A 21,549-nucleotide genomic window follows, 5' to 3' on the forward strand; every position below is an offset into this window, starting at 1 on the left:
GAACTATGTTACTGCTGACGGAATCATCAAGAACACCATCCATTGAACCTAATTTACAGTGCCAGCCCTCCTCTGCAACACTCAATCATTATACAACTTGGAGCACGGGCACTGGCTGGAGTAGATATTTTATCTGTTCAGCAACTTATTTAACCAACTGGGCCTACCTCTTCTGCACACTGGTGGGGTGTAATAGGTCTGCTAATAGAAGATTAATAGGTGCAAAATGGGCAAATAAGTGACATGGATGCCTAACTGCCGCCAATTTCATGAGTTCCAATTGCCTTATTTTGAACATGCAAGATATGGGATTGCATTCACATTATTTGTTACTCTAATGGACGAACTAAGTGGCACACATGTTCATGCTTGTGCCCTGATCAGTATGTTATATCGTCAGCTCTTTTGAATAGTAAGCAAATGGATAATTGACACATAAGTGGCATGCATGTCCAATTGTCCATGATTTAATAAATTACATAATTTGATTACAATCCCATCAATGTACTGCTCATTTTTAATTAAAATGACAATGCATTTCTCCAAATATCCCAAACCACTAAAGTGGTTCTCTGAACGCTCCATTATGTGACCAATTGTACTGGTTTTAAAGTGCTTACAAATGCATAATTGGACACTTTTCTTAACAAGTAACATTAGTAAAATAAAACTAAAGCCACAGCAAGGTGTTATTTAAATCTTACATGTTTTGTCCTGGTCTTATATGTTTAACAATGTCCCATTTGCCATTCCTTGTAAACACCAACTTAATCTGAAATTCAGTTAAAATCTATTGCAAATTTGCCTTTGCTAGATGTTCACCGTGTTTTACTATTAATTGCTGCACATTAACATGTTCCATTTATAATATTCGATTTACTACTATAACAATTTGGATTGAAATCATTTTTCCATCACCTGAAATACAGTAGCTTCTATCGAGGTACAGCTGCTGCTCACTGTTTCATTTGATAATCAACTGTTGCTCATTGCCCACAAAAGGTTGGGGACCTCTGTGTTAGAGCAATGTGCGTTATCCTGCAGATCAAAATCATTAAGCACTGTGGCGTGAGCTGATAGCACAACTCTTTCAATAGAGTCAACAACAATACCTGTCCAGGATTTAGAGGCACAAATATAATCAATATATATTAATGTATCATGAGGTAGAAAGTGAAAACCTAGATTTGAAATGTGAAGGCTCTTTCATCCACCATCAACCCATCAATCCCAGTTCAGAGCTACAGAGTAAACATTGTTTGTGATATTTTCTACTTTTTAACCTAAATCTGTATTTCCTATCCATGAACGGATCAATAACATTAATTAAGGCTCTACAAAATATTACATTCTGAAAATTAGATTTCATTCAGAATTTTTAGCACTAATAAAAATGAATAGTGTGGGTTACCGGGACATATACATTCATAAGTGATACAGCATCAGACCTAATTAGCAATTTATAATAACCCATCTGCCTTGATCATCTGCTTTACTATTTAGAACTTTGTATTTTATAGTCCTGTTAAGCAAAACAGAGACTCAATTTTCTTTACATCTGCCTGAGTAGGGAAAACCTCTGTAGCGAAAAGCTCTTAAAATGTGCAACTTCTTGTAAGGATAAATGGGTTTATTGAAAATTCATTTTGACAGATTGTATAAGGATATGATTAATGCAAATATTAGTCTTGACATGCAACCATAATAAAGCCTGAAAGCTGAAAGTAATTAAAAGAGTTCAAATAGTGAACCTGTTAGCAAGAGCAAGCCAAGCAAAACAATTGCCAGAGAATGTAAACATGAAGGAAGACACATTAGATAAGGAGGACAAAGTCGAACTAACTACATCATAGAACAATTACAGGAATAATAAATTAAAGATTATAAGAAGCAAAATGCTTCAGCTATCAGAGACCAATTTAGAAGAGAAAACTGATATAGGGGTTCTAGGTCCGCCCAACAAAGATCCTATAACAGTATAGTTTTGCTGAAGTGGTAATATTTGTACTAGGGATATTGGTAAGAATTGATAGGGATAATGTTGATGAATAAATTCATTAATCTCTCAAGTTTTTTTCATTGAGGAAGTTGTTAATGGATCATCACAAGGTTGTGAATTGTCCATGTCCACCAGGTTACAAGAATGTATGTCTTCTCGAGTTTAGCAGTTTCGTCAAACCAGGAATTGCAGCCTCCAAATGTTACTTTAATGGTACATTGGTGAACAAGACCATACAAAATAGTCTGTTGTCTTAAACCTGGTGTAATGTTAAAAATGATCTGCAGTGTGCTGCTGTAGCCATTGCTACACCTTTTTCCATTGTAGGCTCTGTATCCATCCCAGATCTTTCATGATCATATGAACTTAGGTACATTCTAAAAGATTACAGGCTTCATAGTTGAACCAAATACGCTGTCAGAGGTGGCTGACTAGTTTTGGTTGGTCTGCAAGTCTGTGCGGCCCGACAGCAGTCGGTGCGGCTTGACGGCCTGACGCTGTAGAGTCCGTTCCTCTAGAATTCTTGCACTGCACTCTGTGCTGCGCTTCGGCACAGAAAGAGAATGTCCACCACATGGGATAGTGGTGCAGTGGCACAGAGGTAACAACAGTTGGCGTCCTGCCAAGCAGCAAATCAGCGGTTTGGCAGTTTTTGGCGTACCAGTGAGACTTCTGTTGAGAGCATGGGGAGCACCATGTACCTTTTTCTGAGTCGCCAGAGAAATCATGATCACCACTTCCTATGCATCTATTGGGCTTAACCTGGACATTTGTTCTATGGGAATGAGCATGCTGCATCAAGCTGTAAAGCGCTTTGGAGTGAATAAATAATAAAATACAAAGTCGGCTTGATCTGGACACTTGTTCTATAGGAATGAGCATTCTGTATCTATTGGGCTTGATCTAGATACTTGTTCTATGGTAATGAGCCTGGCGCATCTTCTGGGCTTGGCCTGGACACTTGTTCTATGAGAACGAGCATGCTGCATCTATTGGACTTGACCTGGACACTTGTTCTATGGGAATGAGCATGCTGCATCTATTGGACTTGACCTGGACACTTGTTCTATGGGAATGAGCATTCTGCATCTATTGGGCTTGACCTGGACACTAGTTCTATGAGAAAGAGCCTGATGCATCTTCTGGGCTTGACCTGGACACTTGTTCTATGAGAATGAGCATGATGCATCTATTGGGCTTGACCTGGACACTTGTTCTATGGGAATGAGTCTGGTACATCTTCTGGTATTGGCCTGGACACTTGTTCTATGGGAATGAGCATCCTGCATCTATTGGGCTTGATCTAGATACTTGTTCTATGGTAATGAGCCTGGCGCTTCTTCTGGGCTTGGCCTGGACACTTGTTCTATGAGAACGAGCATGCTGAATCTATTGGACTTGACCTGGACACTTGTTTTATGGGAATGAGCGTGATCCATCTTCTGGGCTTGACCTGGACACTTGTTCTATAGGAATGAGCGTGATGCATCTTCTCGGCTTGACCTGGACACTTGTTCTATGGGAATGAGCATGCTGCATCTATTGGGCTTGACCTGGACACTTGTTCTATGCTAATGAGTCTGATGCATCTTCTGGTCCTGGCCTGGACACTTGTACTATGTGAATGAGCCTTGTGCATCTATTGGGCTTGATCTGATTGTTCATTCTATGAAAATGAGCATACTGCGCCTATTGTGCTCGACTTGAACATTTATTCTATAGGAATAAGCATACTGCATCTATTGGCCCTCGGTCTCAGCATTTATTCTGTAGGAATACTCATTCAGTAACTATTCATGTTCATGCTGCAAATATGGGACTTTTTATAAACAGGTCGGAAGAGGTGGGTTAATTAAGTGCACTAGGCATTCAGTCTTAGTTGAGTGAGAAGATGTCGGCATAGTCTCTTGCATGTGGTTAGAAGGGAATTTTCAAAGCCACCACTGGTGTGGGGATTTAGAAGACCCACCTAGTGGAGTTAGCAAGGGCTTCCCACTTTGCTGTAAGCACATTCTCTGTGTAGCATGAGCTGAACAGGAAGGCTTAAACTTGTCAAGGGTTTGGTTTAAAGTTACAATTATCAACACAGAAAGATGGTCAAGTATTAGAGTTCAACTCAGCTGTATAAAAATGTTCTCTTAATTTCTTTTTTTTTAAATTGTGCTTATGTTCAAAATTAAAACTTTTACACATCAACAATACTTACATAATCCATTAGTTAACAAACAAAATTTACCAATTCTAAAAAACAAATTCATATTTAATACAATCTTCCATCAAAGTCGTGTCAAAATATAAATAATTGAATCATACATTCATACATTCAGCATTCATTCGAATTGTCATATAATATACAATTATAATACTAAAATAAATCAAAATCCATTCTAGTTATCAGGCGAAACATGCTACATAAGCAGAAAATTAAACCGTTATTACCCAAAGCATCATCCAGTTGATCACAGCATCCACCAATGCTTTTTCAATACTTTCAAGTGAAACCTAGCTCCTCCATCATTCTAATAACCACCGTAGTCAAGAAAATGCCATTGCCCGCGCTTAGCCTCTCCCAGATATTCATTATTTAGTGTAAAAAAATTCTACTCAGGAATCTCGTTCTAATGTCTCTTAGCGATACACATTCCACTATCAAGTGGTATAAGGTCTCCTTGGTAATTGTAATAGCGACACGTGTCTATCTTCACACCCATTCTTCTATTGGCCAAGATTTCCCCCGTGGGAAAAAGATTCAAACGGAATCGCAGAAATTGACTCTGAATTCTTGGACATGGGAGTTGCTTCAAATAAATTGGTAGCATTCCCAATGGCTTTTCGATCCTGGCAAAAGTCGAGTGGGGTTTATAATTTCTGACTGAAGCAATTGTCTTAATCCAATCCATCTCCTTCAATCTTTTTTTTTTACTCCATTCGGATTTTCAAACATCTCTCTCTGATCTTTACTACATTCCACCAAAATTGCCTCAGCTCTCTTGACCATTTCAGTAAGAAAAGATGACTTATTTGACTCCAGTTCTTCAACTAGATTTACAAAGAGTGTATTTGCAGTGGGATAGAGGATTTGTGTTACTAGAGTCAGGAGTTTCCATTGGACCCAGTATTTCAATGATAACAAACCCAATTCATAGCAAATCGACGGAATTGGTGTCCCCCTTGGCAGATTAAGTACCTTTTTCCAAATGAAGCTCTCTACTTTTACCTATGGTATAGTTAAACTTATAGGGTTCACCTCCACTCCATATGTTATTTTGGGTTCTACTTTCCCGACATAATATATAAGCAGGGGTTTTATTGTGAACTTACAATATTTAGAGAGGATCTTCTTCATTTGGCAAATCATCTGACCACTTTTATGCAACATTCGATTCACACTATCCTCGCGCAATGTTTTGTCGGTTACCTGAAAACTGAAGTAGATTATTTCTCTTTCAGGTTCTATCTTAATGTTATCTACTTGCCAGGTGTATTTTGCTTGTGAAGCCTTGAGGTGGGATAACTGTATCACCTGGCACTTTTTCTGGTTGATTACTAGTCAGTTAATTTTAGCATATTCACTGGTTTTCATAAGAAGACTTGTAGCCCTACCGGGTAAGGTCTATAAGTGCCAGGTCGTCTGCATAAACCAACCAATTTACTATTTGTCCTCCTAATGTAGGTGAGACCAAGCCAACTCCCTCTATTGCCCTCTTAAAATCCACCATAAAAAGATTAAATAGACATGGCGCAAATATGCATCCCTGATGTAGGCCTCTATTGGTCCTGATTGGCAATGTTAATGCTTCCTTTAAGTTTAAACCTATTCTGATCCAGGTCTCCTGATGTCCTCTTAATTAAAAGTGAAACATATGGACTTAAAAACCAACAGTACTATATACTATAAAAGATCCCCAGATATATATTCAATATACACTGCCAGCAACCCCAGCCTGGATTTACAACACACATCACAGTTTCAATCAATGTTGTATTCCAGTTACACTTCAAAGATACATACCATACCATCACAGTAGATTTAAATGGAGACTAAGGAGAAGTTACAACAAAAACGATATATCTCATAATTGAAGATATTAGCACCATTTTTACTAAGACCTTTCCCTAGCCAAGTAACCCAGAAATATGTGGACAAGTCCCCCAAGTTTAGGTGGGCAAGTCCCCCAAGTTCTTCCCCCTACTTAAGGGAGAATCACTTGGGCTAACTTCCCACATTGTTGGTCTGGGAGCATATAGCCCAGAGGTCATGGGTGCAAAGGTAGAAGTCAGTGCTGTGTTTGAATCCAGCTAGGTGTTGGTTCCCATCTCAGGTCCAGACGTGGTTCCAGTAAACTAGCAGGATAGCCAGATGACAGTGGACAGAAGCTACTACGACGTATATGATGAGAAAGGAAACCAGGACACAGAAGGTGATGCGAAGCTGTGAAGAACCCCTGAGGAGAAGTCAGCAGACTCAGCTCGATGTGGTGGAAGAAACAGGCTACAGGCAAGCCCCTATTCAGGATAAAGAACAGTTGATGCAGGTGATGACGTTTCTGGGCCACAAGCTAAAGGTCTGATGAGTCCCACGTTCCAACTCAGAACGATGGCCCTTGAAACAGAAAGGTCCCTTTTGAAGTCCACTGACAGCATGACAATGATGCAGGACACATGACTAGTTGATCCCACCATTACAGGGAGAAATGACACAGAGCAGGATCTCCCTGGGTCAGAACAAGCTTTGATAGACTCTGGCAGTTGGCTTAGGTAATACGTATTCCCGTAGCAGCAATTCTCCGGAACGTCTCAATTATATATTCTCTCCCCCTATTCTTGGCTGCAGCAGGAAACCTCCAGAATGGCACCAGGCACCCCCTTCATATCCCAAATATGGGCTGTCGGCTGCCTTTTCCCTCCAGTCAGAAGGATCTGCTCCATTCAAACATGTTAGAGCTTCAAATCATGGACAGCCACCTACCCCTCAGTGTGGACTGGGACCAAACAGTCCCAAACCCTGTTTCAGACAGTTACAGTCACACAAAGCACTGACAGGGAGTGCTGGGCTGGACCCCACGAAGGTGCATGTCCTTATTTGGAGTTTTTCGTGTGAGAGGCGAACAAGACAGTCAAAAAACAAAATGGTTCACTACCTCCAGCCTGTCCTAGGTACATCACAATGGCATAGAGAATGCTGCCATACAAAAAAGAAGTGACACACCCTGTTCTTGTAACACTCCACTAAAGGTGGTGTACAAAGTAAAAACATATGAAAGTGTGAATGAGTGAACCATACTCCCTGCACTGGCAGGCTTAAGGATTAACCAGTGCCCCCACAAACATGACAGTTGAGCAGGTGGGTGATACAAAAAAGGCCTTGCTCACCCCGAAATTAGCAGAATACATTTGGAAAGCCAGCAACAAAAAGCAAAACGTTTTGGGGACCCCAAAAGGGGGCCAAGAAGAGCACTCCAAAAATGGATTTCTGCCTTAACAGCTACAATACCTGAAACGGCATGGCTGTGGGACTAGGAAGATTTATGGTGCCAAGGAATAACAGAGATGGGGAGAGGTAAACAGAAGTATGAAGCAGGAGGAGGAGTTGTGATTTGCTGTTTATTTTAGGGACAGGGAGGTTGAGTAGGTAGATTGTTTGCATTGATTGCCCTTTTGATGAAAGTCAGCCATGTTGATCAAGATAATACTAATTAGTTTAGATTTGTGTTGGTAAAGACGGTTGGGTGTGAAGAGGTAAACATGTGATGTAAAATTGTATGTTGATAACTACACTGTTCCTGTCAGGCTCTTTGTTATCACAGTGACCATGCTATGCAAGGTAACCAAGTTGCTAATCATTCTAAGATAATGCTTACATTATTTTTGGGTTGGGACTTATTTTACAATAAATCTGACAAATATTTCCAGAAAAGGATTGTTGCCGCTTCATTCATTTTACTGAAACCTCCTTAACAGAATGTTTAGACATGTTATACAGAATGAATAAAACGTGTCTCCAGAATTCTTTAAAAAAAACTGTGCAGGCCCAGAAGAGAATTTAGTTGGCATGTTCCTACTGTAGAAGAAGCCCAGACCTACTTGTTCAACTGCTGATAGGATGGTCACCACGGCTCTAGGTGGTACATGCCCCTGATATAAACCTTCTTATGCGTTCATCCTACAGAGCCTACAAGAAAAGGAGTACCGCAGAGCAGGGGATTTAGAGCAGCTCAACCTTCAAGAGGAGCTCCACCATCAAGAGCACCTCCACCTTCAAGGGCACCTCCACCTTCAAGAGCTGCTCCACCAGTACCAGGAGGTAAGAGCATAAGAGATAGTAATATTAGGCAGCTCTGCCAACAGAGATCCTCCAAAGCGTTATGATCCCTCATTGGGAACATTTCCAAAGATAAGGATTACTCATCCCAGTGCTGGCCTGTTAAGTACTTAATTTACTCTCCAATTACCATTACCTATTACTATTACCAACTTCTCTCCACTGACTGAGTTGTTGGCCCTTACCATTCTATTAGATCAAATGTGTTGCTAAAGGTGAGGTTCTCCGTGTCGAGTTTATCTCCTTTTTCAACCATACCTATACGAAATGTCAAAACCCCTAGAAACCAAAGCTGGAGTGTCTGTCTCGAAGATAGAGCACCCAATAGCACACTGACACCCTACTGCCCAGACCAGAGCCGCCATACATCTCAAACGACAGTGCGTTTCTTGACCAGATTCCCATTTTGCATCAAGCCATATGCATAACCGATACACCCATCTTCTCTGCCACCCTACAGGATGCCACTCTGGCACCACGCAACACAGCACATCACTCATAATCCCAGTGCACCTTATTCACACCCTGACGTTCCCCATCGGCCACGTTCAACAGCCAATTTCTGTCAATAGCCCACCTCACCTTAGCAATACAGAGCCCTCTCTATGGACCTTGCACTCTAGTGCAATACCTCTATATGTCGCTGTGCCACACAGAGATCCCCTCTGCACCAAAGCAGGGCCTCAGTCCTTGAGACGGTGACAAAGTGGATGAACTAAATCCACAATAGAAATATAAAATGGACGATGTCCCAACAGATGCACAGCAAATATGATATTCCCTTTTCACTCCAACTATGCTGCTGTATCGTAATTAACCCATCAATGTACTTGTCGACCGAACTGTATCACTAAATGTCACGACTGTCTACGTCAAGCCACACGTGTCATTGTAGCATGTGCCAGCAATCACCCCTGCCTCCAAAGTCAAGACCAACACCACGCAGCACATGGGATCTTCAACAAAACCCCTCGAACCCATGCTTGTCTCATTCAGGTGGTCCCCTGCATAACGAAAGACGAAATGGACATCTCCATCAGTTACACCAGGGCAGCAGACTTGAAATGGCCCATATAAACAAATCCTAAATCCAGGCGGAGGGCCTGGACCACTGAGTGAAAGCTGGATTCTAGAATGAGGTGTTTTTGTATTTGTATGTTTTTACCATGTTTTTGATGTGGATGTCCAATATTTGATACCAGACTTCCAGCATTGAATTTTGGCTAGGTAGTCGGCAAGATGTGTGATGTTTTCTCTCAAGGTGCCCTCCTGCTCAAACTGGATACCATTTGCATATTCATGAACGATTAGGTTAATATCATTGATCAACTCCCCCAGGGACTCCATGCATATATTAACCGACAAGAGAGAGAGATGCAGAGAGAGAGAGAGAGAACTGGGCTTTGGAGGATCCCATGAAATCTACGAATGTATGATAATGTGGTGTCCTCAATTTTCTATGCAAAATATAAGACAGAGAAGGCCATTTTTTTAGATATTTAAGACCTACCAGATTCTAAGTAAACAAAGTGTCTTTGGTCTCGTTCCCCATGTTCTTTCATGCGTTTTCTTATTAACACATCTCCTGCACTGTTACTGTATATTCAAATGGATTTATTTCATTTTACATCAACATCTTCGTTTTGCATCCTACCTCATCCATTCAAAAAAAAACAAAGATATTTGCCCACAATCGTCATCAATTGGGCATTTGAGAATCTATCTAAAACCATTCACAGCAATATGAAAAAAGTCATGTTTTCATTTGCTTTTGTGACTGCTTCTCTTTCACCCCCATGTAGGTGCACAGCGAAATGGAGCGCCCCATATTCCGCGTAACAGCAGTAGGCAACAAGAGCCAATGTATTCATCAGCCCAGAAGACAACCCGTCCTCCACCTGCAGCCATTGCTCTACCCAAACGAGCATCAGCGCGGAGGAGCCGAGCAGGATTGCCTTCTGAGAACAATATGGAATTCCTCAACGTTCCTGACCAAGGTGTTGCTGGGTAGGTATTGTAGCAACGGTGTGTTAGTATAAGGGATAATGTATCTGGTTGCAAGGCACTATGCTAGCAAATATTGCTAAATATAGTGAGCATGGATATCATTTGCTCCCATTTAAGATGATCCACTGATATTCCTGTGCTCAGAGTGGCAACATATCCATAAAAAACATCAAACTGAAACCGCAGCCACACAGTAGGGTTATCAGATCAGCGACATAGGTTCCTGTCGATGGACCAATTGCATAAAAGAAACAGATTACAGAATTTTTAAAGGGTTAGTCCAGGACTGAAAAATCATGCCCTTGGTGGCCTGGTGTTATTTGGTGATCTTACTGAATCTACCCATTTAAATGCACCACAAATCTTTTAGGAAACATACAAATAAATGCTCTCAAACAGGCTTGAAAGCAACCTACAGGAGCATGGCCAAGCAAGGCAAAAAAGACCAAAACCAAGGATCCAAAGAAATTCTCTTACACACAACTGGCTACACCTGATTCATGGAGTAAAGATTAGAAGCTCTTGTGTAAGAACTGTGTCCTGCTGTTCCATTTTCAGCTCTTACCGGTTGTTACTTTTTGTGAGCCCAGACTTTAAGCTTGAATGTTGAACGTTTAATTTAGTTTCCTGACGTATTCTACAAGAACAAAACCGCAATAAGCACTGCCCTTAATTTAGTGCAAATGTAGTTTTGAAGTTCACCAAAGACAAAATAACAACCAAGCAAACAGGAAATACATATTACATAATGGTAAAATCTTTTGACACAGTAGGTAGAATTCGGACTGCTAAAGTTTGTGTCCAATTGGCAAGCAAATAAAAAAAAACGCCAGGATCGACTTGACTCAGCCTTTTATCCTTCCGAGGTCAATAGGGTGAGTACCAATTACCATTGGCTAAAATAAATATATGTGAAGGTGTATTATTTAAAATGCTATGAATAAAAGCTATAAATGAATAACAAATAATTATTCCTTTGAGCGCTGAATTCCAAAAGCCTTTCCAAAATAACCATATATGCATTGCAAAGCACCCAATCCCACCCTCACAGTTTGGGTGTGTTCTCCCATCTCTATAATTGCAGCTTCAATCCTACTTTGAGGGAATGGAGGGCATAGATTGCATACAGTCACATTCTCTTACATTAAAGAATATTCCCTGTCCCATCCAAAGGCGTAACTAGAAATTAGTATTAGGGGCAGGGCAAACAAGGGGGCACACATACATCAAGAGGGGGCATGATGGTGGCACATCAAATAAGGGTCAACAGGCCAAACCCGTTTAAATAAACCTATATTTTACCAAGCTGGTTTAGTAAATGTGACATTAACCATGTTCGGAGTAGGTGTAAAGACAATTAAAGTTTTGCATCAAGTTAATATACATCCTAAAAAGTTAACTCACGTTCAACAGTTGCAAAAATGCACTATGCACTCAGCAAGAGACTGCATTCTTTTAACTCAAGCAGACATCACTCCCAGGCAGCTCCAAATATTGTCTAATTAGAGGTAGTATTTAGCAGTGCTGTCATTGGGCCGGATCCGGCAAAAAATGTCTCCCCTGATCCCAGATCCACTTCCCCAATCCTGTGAAATCCACATGCACTCCTGTGTACTTTACATTTATTTTCGAATGCTGCAGGGTGGGATTTGAACCATGAACGCTGGGTTGAGAGGTGTGACACTTCCCCACAAGACCACTGGAGGGCCTGAGCAGGAGTGCTCTGAAATATCATATCAATGCTGCACTGTACGAGAAATTTTGATTTTTTTGGGGTTTAAAAAGTGTGCACCTTTTGTACTTTGCTGACAACATTCGACTATTTTCCAGGTGTTCATGATTCATCTTCTGAGATGCAAATGTTTATGTGGGGAGTGACTAAAATAACACCCCCACCCCAGCACTGAGCCCCACACCCCTCTTAACCCTGTGCTAGGTGGGTTCCCCCAGTAAAAAAAAAAGTCAATATCCATCTCTGGCATTGAGCAGAATAGACATCACTTCCAGCTCAGGTTTAAATAACAGTCAGTCAAAAAGAGACCGTTTAACAGAAGAGCTATCACTCATACCTCAGTTTCAATTGATAGTCAGTGACAGTATGTTTAACAGATGAAATATCACGTAAAGGCGATGCATACAGGGGAAAGGAGGCAACTTATCCATTGGTTCTTTAGCAACGGTTGCAGGAATCTCATGTCGCCCCCATAGAATTGTTGCAGTTTTCAGTTTCTGGCAGAACATCCCAGTGGAGGCTGGTGAATTTTTGAATTGGACGAGTGTAACAATTTCTCCCAAATATGCCAGGGAGACTGAGTGTAGCAATGGAACCCAAACCAATCAAGAGGGTTTGGGGGTCCCCCCTCCTGAGAATTTTATAAAAAATAATGGCTTGAAATGGTGCAGTTTACAGCACCCTTTTTTGGCAAAATTGGGTAAAATGCCAAACAGTTGGCAATTGGTTTTGTAAGGTAACTCGTGAAAAAATCGAATAGATGAACGTCAACAACAGTGCACAGGAGCACTTCGTCAACACATTTTCATGATGTACTTGCCCACAATAGATGCCAGTTTAAAAACATGTTCATGCTGGCTGTGCCCATACATTTCCATGCTGGCTGCACCAATATATGCCAGTATTCCCACATAAGAACATACTTGTGTTTACTTTGCACATAATGTCATTAATGATACTATAGGAAAACATGCCCTCACTTGTTCTGACAATATATGGCAGTGCACCACGTAACAACATATTCCAGTTGGCTTTACCATTAAAAATGTAATTCCACAGTTTGAAAACATGCCCAAACTGACTTCATCAAAATGCCAGTCTAGCTTTATCAAAGATGCCCAATACAAAATGTCATGCCACAGTAGAAATGGCCAGGCTGCCTGCACCAAAATGCCAGTCTAGCTACATAGTAACACTTACGCTTTCTTTATCAAAGATGCCCAACACAAAATGGCATACAATACTAAGAAATGGCTAGATTGTCCTTCTAGCCACATAACACTACTCATGCTTCCTTTCTAAAAGGATGCCCAATACATAATGTCATGCCACAGTAAGAAAAGGATATACTGGTTGCATTAGAATGCCAGTCTAGCTACATAATGACACTTATCATGCTTGCGTTTTCATAAATGCCCAGTAAAACATGTCATGCCTGCACCTAAACCATCCAGCGCTTGGCCTGCACACAATCAATGTGAGTCATGATATTTTTACTATGAATCTATCATAGATGCCTGGTCGAAAAACGCTGTTCCTGGCCCCTGGGCCCCCCTGCGCATCAGATGCACACATTCTGATTATGTGTGAATGTAAGACACTGAGGGTGCAAAGGGGTCAGGTATGATATTTTTTATTAGGCATCTATCATAGTGTGATAGTCTTTAAAAGTGTCAGTCGTCTTGTCCAATTGTCAACTTGTCTCGCCGCTCTTTGTCTCGTCTGCTTGCACCCTGCCCTCTGTCCTTCCCTGGTGTTTTCCACTTCCCTCTCCCTTCCTCTTCTCGCCTCTCCCTACCTACTCTATGGTGCCCTCTGTCTCTCCTATCTTCTCTAAATGCTTCTCTATCCACTATGCTGCTCTCCTCACTAAATATGGTAGGAAGAAGTTTAAAAATGACATCCTGGTCTCCAACCCAGGCCTCCCTATCGCTGACACCTATACCAGTGCCTCCTCCAGGCAGACTTTCACCAACATCCTCTTTGTCGTTCCCTCTGCAGACCTATGGACCCTTCTCTTCCTCTCCCATTAATGGAGGCACCTGGTGGGAGGCCCTCCTGGCCTCCTTTCACCCCTCAAAGGTCATCATTAATGTTTATTTGAATGGCACCATCTTGGTCCAAGACCCTCAGGCCAACCTTCTCCTCTTAGATAGACGCTTCCCGTGCCTCATCAATTTCCTTTATTCTCCTGCTGTCCCTTCTCCCCCCTCCAAGGCTTCCTCGCCTCCCCCTGCTGCATCCTCCTTGGCTACCTTGCCCTCTCCTCCTTCCTTTTCTGCCCCCGTCAGGCTTCTTCTACACCTCTGCAGGGCGTACCTTTGATTTGTACCCCTCCCCGGAAGTCTTTCAAGGACGGCAACCTTCTCCATATTGCCACTCTAAACTCTCGCTCAGCTGTCTAACACTGCTCCGACATCTGCCGCCTTCTGGAGGAACTTGACCTCGATGTCCTTGGTCTCACTGAGACATGGTTTACGGCCAGCTCTGTCACAAGCTTTGACACTCTCCTTCCTGATGGCTACAAGATCCTCTGCACACCCAGGTCCAACTGCTCCGGAGGGGGTGTAGCCCTGATCTTCCCTGAGTGGATTCCTGCCTCTGTCATTCCTACGCAGGCCTACTCCTCTTTTGAATGCCTCATCTGCAGGCTCTCTCTCTGTCCTAGCCATCCCCTTACTGTTGCTACTATCTATCAGCCACGTGGTCAGATCTCCTTCTTCCTCTCAGAGTGGGCAGACCTCTCCTCTTCCCTCCTAGTCTCGACCATTTAACTCCTCATTCTTGGAGACTTCAACATCCACCTGGATGCGTTCTGTCCTTCCTCTGGACTCTTTTGCGACCTTTGCGACTCTCTCTCACCCTCTATTCTCCCCTCTGGCCCTACTCACCCTGCAGAGCGCACTCTGGATGTTCTGATCTCCTCAGACCTTCCCCTTTCGATCCCTCTCACCACTCCTCTCTCCTGGAGTGATCACTTTCTCCTTTCCTTCCAGCTCACCTTCTCTACCCCTCAGGCCAAGCCAACTTCAGCACTGACACCCATCTTCTGGGTCATCCGACCCATTAGGCGCGTGTCAGATGAGGCTTTTGCTGCCACTTTATCAAACCCCCCTTTGGCTGACTCACACCCTGTCACAGCCCTTTCCATGCTCCACTCTGCTATATCTGATAGGCCTTGATGTTCTTGCCCCTGTCATGAGGATCCGACTGAAGCCCAAAGCCACATGCAACTCCATTTATGACTCTGACCTTGTCACCCTCAAAAACAATTGCAAGGTGGCTGAAAGGAAATGGCATGCTTTTGGTACATCCTCTGACAAACTGGCCTGCCGCCTGCTTCAAAGGCAATATCGGCTCTCTGTCCTCACCAAGAATAGAGCTCACTCCCAAGCCCACGTTTCTGTGGTATCTAACAACTCGGCTGAACTCTTTCAAATCTGCAAGGAACTGGCCAATCCTGCAGCAGTGTCTACCTCTCCTGTCCCTTTCCAGGCCCTCTACACGGCACTGGCTTCTCATTTCATCTCTAAAACTCTGAACATCCTGTCCTCTCTCTCCTCCTCTCCCGTTCCTCCCTCTACTCCCTGCTCTTGCTCTGGCCCTTCTTTGACCACCTCTCCTCCCTCCTTCTCTGCCTTTCCCCTGTTCTCCCCTTACAAGGTTTCAAGACAGGTCCGATCTATGAACGTCTCATCAAAAAATGTTCATCCCTGCTCCTGCAGAAATATCAAGGACCACATTGACTCACTGGCTCCTACTCTGGCCGACTTCTGAAACCACTCCTTCACAACTGGAGTCTTCCCTCCCCCCGCGAAGCACTCCCTTGTGCATCCTCTTCTTAAGAAACCATCTGCCGACACTTCCTGCACGGCAAACTATCTTCCAATCTCCATCACTCCTTTCCTGGGCAAACTACTGGAAAAGCTGGCCATCTGCCAGCTCAATCTTCACACTGAATCTGTTTGTTGTCTCCATGATCATCTGTCTGGCTTCAGAGCTGCCAGAAGCATGGAAACTGCTCTCCTGAACATCCGTGAAAACCTGCTCTCCAACCTTTATTCCAACACCCCGTGTGTCCTCATCTTACTTGATCTCTCTTCTGCCTTTGACACGGTCAAGCATGCCATCCTGCTCAACCATCTCCATGATAACCTGGGTATCACCGGTCAAGCCCTGACGTGGCTGACTTCTTTCCTCTCTGATCGACCCTCCCAGGTTCAACTGCGTACCTTTTTCTCCTCTATCTCTACTATGGTGTTCACCAGGGGTCTAACCTCTCTCCCTGGCTGTTCAACCAATACCTGGCACTTCTTACCCACCACATTGCAGCACTCTGCCTCAACTTCCAGTGTTATGCGGATGACACTCAGCTTATTTTCAGACTACCTTCAGCCACCTTTTCTCCCTCTTTCATCTCTGACTGTCTGTCCGCCACCCAGGAGTGCTGTGCCACCAATGATCTCTGCCTTAATGCCAGTAAGACTGAGATTCTCCTCATTGGCACACCTGCTCCCTCCTTTCCTGTTACTCTCTGGCCCGCCTCTCTTGGCCCTCTTCCTGCTCCCACCTGTGAGGCTAAACACCTTGGGGTCATCTTCAAATCCACACGCTCCTTCTCTCCTGACATCTCTGATGTCTCTAAGAAGTCACACTACCAGCTGCACCTCCTCAGAGGTATTCTTCCTTTCCTCTCCTTCCCCCAGAAGCTCACTGTCTCCAGAGCTCTGGTTCGCTCTAGACTGGGCTATTGCAGCAGCCTCTTTCTAAATCTACCTGCTTCTTCTCTCCGTTCTCTGCAACTCATCCAAAACAGGACTGCAAGACTTGTCCTTGGCCTCAAGCACAGGGATCGTATCTCTCCAGGACTGAAATCTCTGTAATGGCTCCCAGTGGCTGCAAGGATTAAGTTAAAAAGCCTCTGGATTGTCCACAAGGAATTATGGGGCCTGGGACCTCAATACCTTCAGCTCTCTCTTCCTAAATGTCTTACCTTTCAAGCTCTTCGCTCATCCGCCTCCAACTCCCCCAGGGTCAGTCGCTTCTCCAAGCAACGAGTTGGTGGTAGATCTCTTTCTTAGGCTGGGACCCCCCTCTGGAACAGCCTCCCTGCCTCCCTGAAACTTGAGGAGAATCATATTCGGTTCCGGAAGCACCTCAAAACCTTTCAATTTGCTTCTGCTTTTTCTCCTCCTTTCCCCTGCTGAATTTCCTGGCTTAAACTGAAACTGCACTGGCTACCTGGCCACCCTCTGATCTCGGGCCCATGTCCCCTCCCCCACCAGTCACACAAGTGCACTGCCTTCCTGGCAACCCCAGCACTTGAGGGCTTTTTTCTGTATCCCTATAATCCCACCACCAGCACTTGACATCTGATGTCTGCACTTACCCTTGCACTTGCCACCAGCTGGCCGCACTTTCACTTATTGTTCATTTATTCTATTATTCCATGTACTGCACTGTCCCCTTCTCCGTCCCCCTCTGTTTCCCCCCTTCACCCCTCCCATGCACTTGCGCGATCTGAATGACACCTGGCCTAGTAGGATCGTTGTCTTCCCTCTGTTCCCCCTCCCTTGCCTCGTCACGCCTTGAAACACTTGTGTATAGGCGTGTTGTAAATGCTATATCAAATCATATCAGAGATGTCAGTAAAGAAATACCATGCCCCTCCCTGTTCCCCCCAGGGCCTTGCGCTGGAGACTGATTTTGACCGGTGGGGAGGGGTGGGATGTGCAACAACAGCATTTTTAAAATGCCACAGTTGCACTACCCCATTAAAAAAAAAATCAATTCCCCGGCCCAGCACAAGCACGCACAAAATGTTAACACGCAGCATGTACTCGCTCATTCACACGCGCACCCATCATCATACGCTCACTCATTAAACAGAACCCAAGCATACACCCACATTTACATTAACTTACCTTCTGCCCCAGTCCTGAAGTTTCTTCCTAGTGCTCCAGCTCCCGCTTAGCGTGACCAGGAAGCAAAGAAGTGCTATAAAATGTGTTCAGGCAGGGGATGGGTTGGTCTGGTCGCTTGTTTATAATCAGGACAAGGGTGGGGGAATTTCAGGCCCCGCAGTGAAAATCAAAAGTCGGCGGCCATGTGCTCACAGTTTATTTTCCTAATAACTGCTGCCAGCAAATTAGAAGCATTTATTTGTGATTCAGCAGTTTGACAAGCATATAACATCTTTAGAAATATAGCCTGTGATAAAACATAAAGGAAGGGGCACACAAATCACAGGGTATTTGTGTGATAGTCATACAAAAACTAAACAGTTTAAAGAAAACTAGTGGATATAAGATTAAGAAGCATGTTTCAGTTTGGAAAGGTCTTTATTTTCATCTATGAAAGTGTAAGCTGCACATTTGCAAAGCAAGTGTGTACCCAGCATGTAGGAAGCCTGGTTTTAACAGTGATGATCCCCAACCCAATGATATTCATGGCCACTTGATTCCCGTGGTGTCCCTTTCAGGCGAGAAGAGAGAACACAGACTAAGCAAATAGGATCTGCAGACATGCGGATGATGGCTGGGCAAAGAAACTTTAAACTTAAAGAGTCTTCAAGACTCCTGGAAAGAGTTATTTGCCAGAAGGGGGTATTGGGATTAGGGGGTGGGGCAGGCCACCAAGGCCCCCTTTAGAGACGCCTATGGTCCCTTCTTAAGATCTTTAGTGAAACTGTCTAGCAAAATCAGTGCTTCTGTCAGGAACCAGTGGTTGCAATAGATCTGTGGCATGGATGGCTCCGGAGAGGACACCAGCATTGCAAACAAATAAAGGTCAGTAGGAGTGGTAAATATTTTCAGTGGAGGGGCATTAACATCTCTCCCGAATTTCTGCAAGCAACCAAGCGTAGTGAGGAAGTGCGAAGTAATGTAGGAGGGCTTGGGCAGGGTTCTTCCCTGAAATTTTATTTTAGTAATGGGTTGAATGGTGCAATTCACAGCACAATTTCTAAAAGAAATTGGGTAAAAAGCCATAACATTTACAGTTGGTTCTCTAGAGCAACACATGGAAAATGTTTAAAATTCCAATAGATGCCAGATCAGCATAGTACACAAGGGCCTTTTACAGCATTTTCATGATGCCTGTATACACAAGATGATTCAGCATTGCCATTTTAAATCACTTTCATGAAGATGTGCCCACAATATATTCCATTGTTGCCACTGTAAATCATTTTCATGAAGCTGCACCCACAATAAATTCAAACATCACCGCTGTGAAGCATTTATATATATATGTCAGCATTGCCACATCACTTTTATTATGGTGCACCCAGAATATATACCTGCATTGCCACTGAAATTCACTTTGATGATGTCACACATAGACACATGCACAGAAAATATGCATGGATTTTCACTGTAAACCAATTTGATTTAGCACCCACAATACATGCCAGTATTGCCACTGGAAGTTACCTCATTAAACCGTGCCCACAATATAACCTGCCATTGCCAATATAAATCATTTTATACACCCACGATAAATATTAGCATTGCCTCATGGCTTTTATGATGCTGAACCCAAAGAATCTGCTGGCAGTGGCACTGTGTACCAATTTATGATGCTGCACCCACAATATAGGCCACCATTTACATTGTAAATCACTTTGGCATCATACACAAAATACGTGTCAAGATTTCAAAAGTAAAACAGTTTGTTGTTGCACCCAAAATAAATGCCAGTATTGCCACTGGAAATCGCTTTTTTTTATGAACCTGCACCCACAATAAATTCCAGCATTAGCATTTAAATAATTTCACGAAGCTGCCCCCACAACATATTCCAGCATTGCCACTGGAAAAAATGTTCATGAAGCTGCACCAACATTATATATCAGCATTACCACATCACTTATGATGTTGCACTAACAATATATGCTGGCATTGCCACTGTATATAAATGTATAATCTGCACCCACAATATACGCTGAAATTACAACTGTAAATCATATTCATGAAGCTGCAAACACATTATATCACTGCATTGCAATATCATTTTCATTGTGCCCTCAATAAATGGCAGCATTGCCAGTGTATATCACGTGTATGATGCTGCACAACGGTATATGTCCACCTTTCCAATGGAAATAATTTTAATATCACATCACAAAAACAATATATGCTGATATTGCCATTGTCATGAAACTTCATGCTGTTCTCCTGCACCCTCAACACGTGCATCCACGTGCACGTGCACACACACAAACACACCCTGCCGTAATTGGGCCACATTTCAACAGATTCCAAACCATACAATCCTTGGTAATGAAAGCCCATTCCACAGCCACATACGTCACTGATAGTGATTAGCTTTCCAAGCACTGGGAGGCAAACTTACAAGCTCAGACAAGATCTGCTAGACTATGTCTTGGTTTTACATTAACCTATTACAGTGCAGTTAATGTGAGATTACTGTAAACATAGTAGTGAGTGGGTGGTTATGGTTCCTTAAAATTAGATGGGAGTAAGTGATTAGAAATGGGATAGTTGTATAAATCAGCGTGATGTGTAGAATAATTACTTCATTCATATGATCATTTTCTTTCAATGTGTTTGTTCAGTCTTGATAGTCAATTTAAACTCAGATTAGATTTTATTTTTGTCTAAAATGATTTTGCATGCTGGTAATAATAATAAAGCTACTGTCATAGTCTTGCTGCTCAACATGTTATTATAACAAGTCATACATAATCAGGTAGATTTATTGCACACACTCACACATGCATGCACATATGTGCGCACTGTCAAGTGCAGGCTGGGTGGGATCCACAAAAGGCAGAGACACTAAGGAATATTCTTCACGGGTGGTTTATTCAAACGCACACAAGTTCCAGTTCTCCAAGAAATGCATGTTTTCTGCATAAAGGTTCTCAGCATCTGGTTGTAGTTCCCATCTGGGTGCCGGTTGTGATTGTAAAGTCTCTGGGACTTCCTCCTGGGGGGCTGTCTCATCACCAGACGCTACGAGAAGGGGGTACGCCATGTTGGATGGCACTGGGCTGGGTCAGGATTTTCATAATCTTTTTATATGGATATTCATGTTCTTGCACTAATCTCTTGGATCCCACACAACTCACATTTCCTTGGTTTCTCAGGTCTAAATATTGTGGCCTTGGCTGCAGGTCAGAGCGACTTTAGAATACTTCTCTGGGGCTGCCATATGGGAACATAGGTGGAGCCCCAGTCCCAAAGACTAATGCACGGCCAACACCTACAGCCAAGCAGGAGACCTTGGCACAACACACACACACACACAAATACTCAGATATGCAAACATGCTTTCAAAATCTTGCAAACACATTGCATTACATGCATTCCAGCTCATGTGAACACAGACGCATGCATGTAAACTCTTTTTTGTAACTTACTGACTGTAAACATGGGATCTCCTACTGGTGTCCTCTCTGTGTGTGTGGGACAGCAGCCAAAGAATGTACTTGAGTCTCACAGAGCATCCAGAAGGAAAGTAACC

At 43.0% G+C, this 21,549-nt stretch overlaps 1 protein-coding gene across 1 annotated transcript in view; it reads left to right on the plus strand.

Moving 5' to 3' along the window:
• The window catches only part of MYO1F (myosin IF), an 860,973-nt gene that overhangs the window by 794,418 nt on the left and 45,006 nt on the right, over positions 1 to 21,549 (plus strand). Inside the window, exons 25-26 of the mRNA XM_069649543.1 lie at positions 8,169 to 8,303; positions 10,124 to 10,328. Of these exons, the coding sequence (XP_069505644.1) occupies positions 8,169 to 8,303; positions 10,124 to 10,328 (340 nt within the window). The remainder of the gene's footprint in view (positions 1 to 8,168; positions 8,304 to 10,123; positions 10,329 to 21,549) is intronic.

Source organism: Ambystoma mexicanum, chromosome 1p (assembly GCF_040938575.1).
Source record: "Ambystoma mexicanum isolate Mex_15411 chromosome 1p, UKY_AmexF1_1, whole genome shotgun sequence".
Lineage (NCBI taxonomy): Eukaryota > Metazoa > Chordata > Amphibia > Caudata > Ambystomatidae > Ambystoma > Ambystoma mexicanum.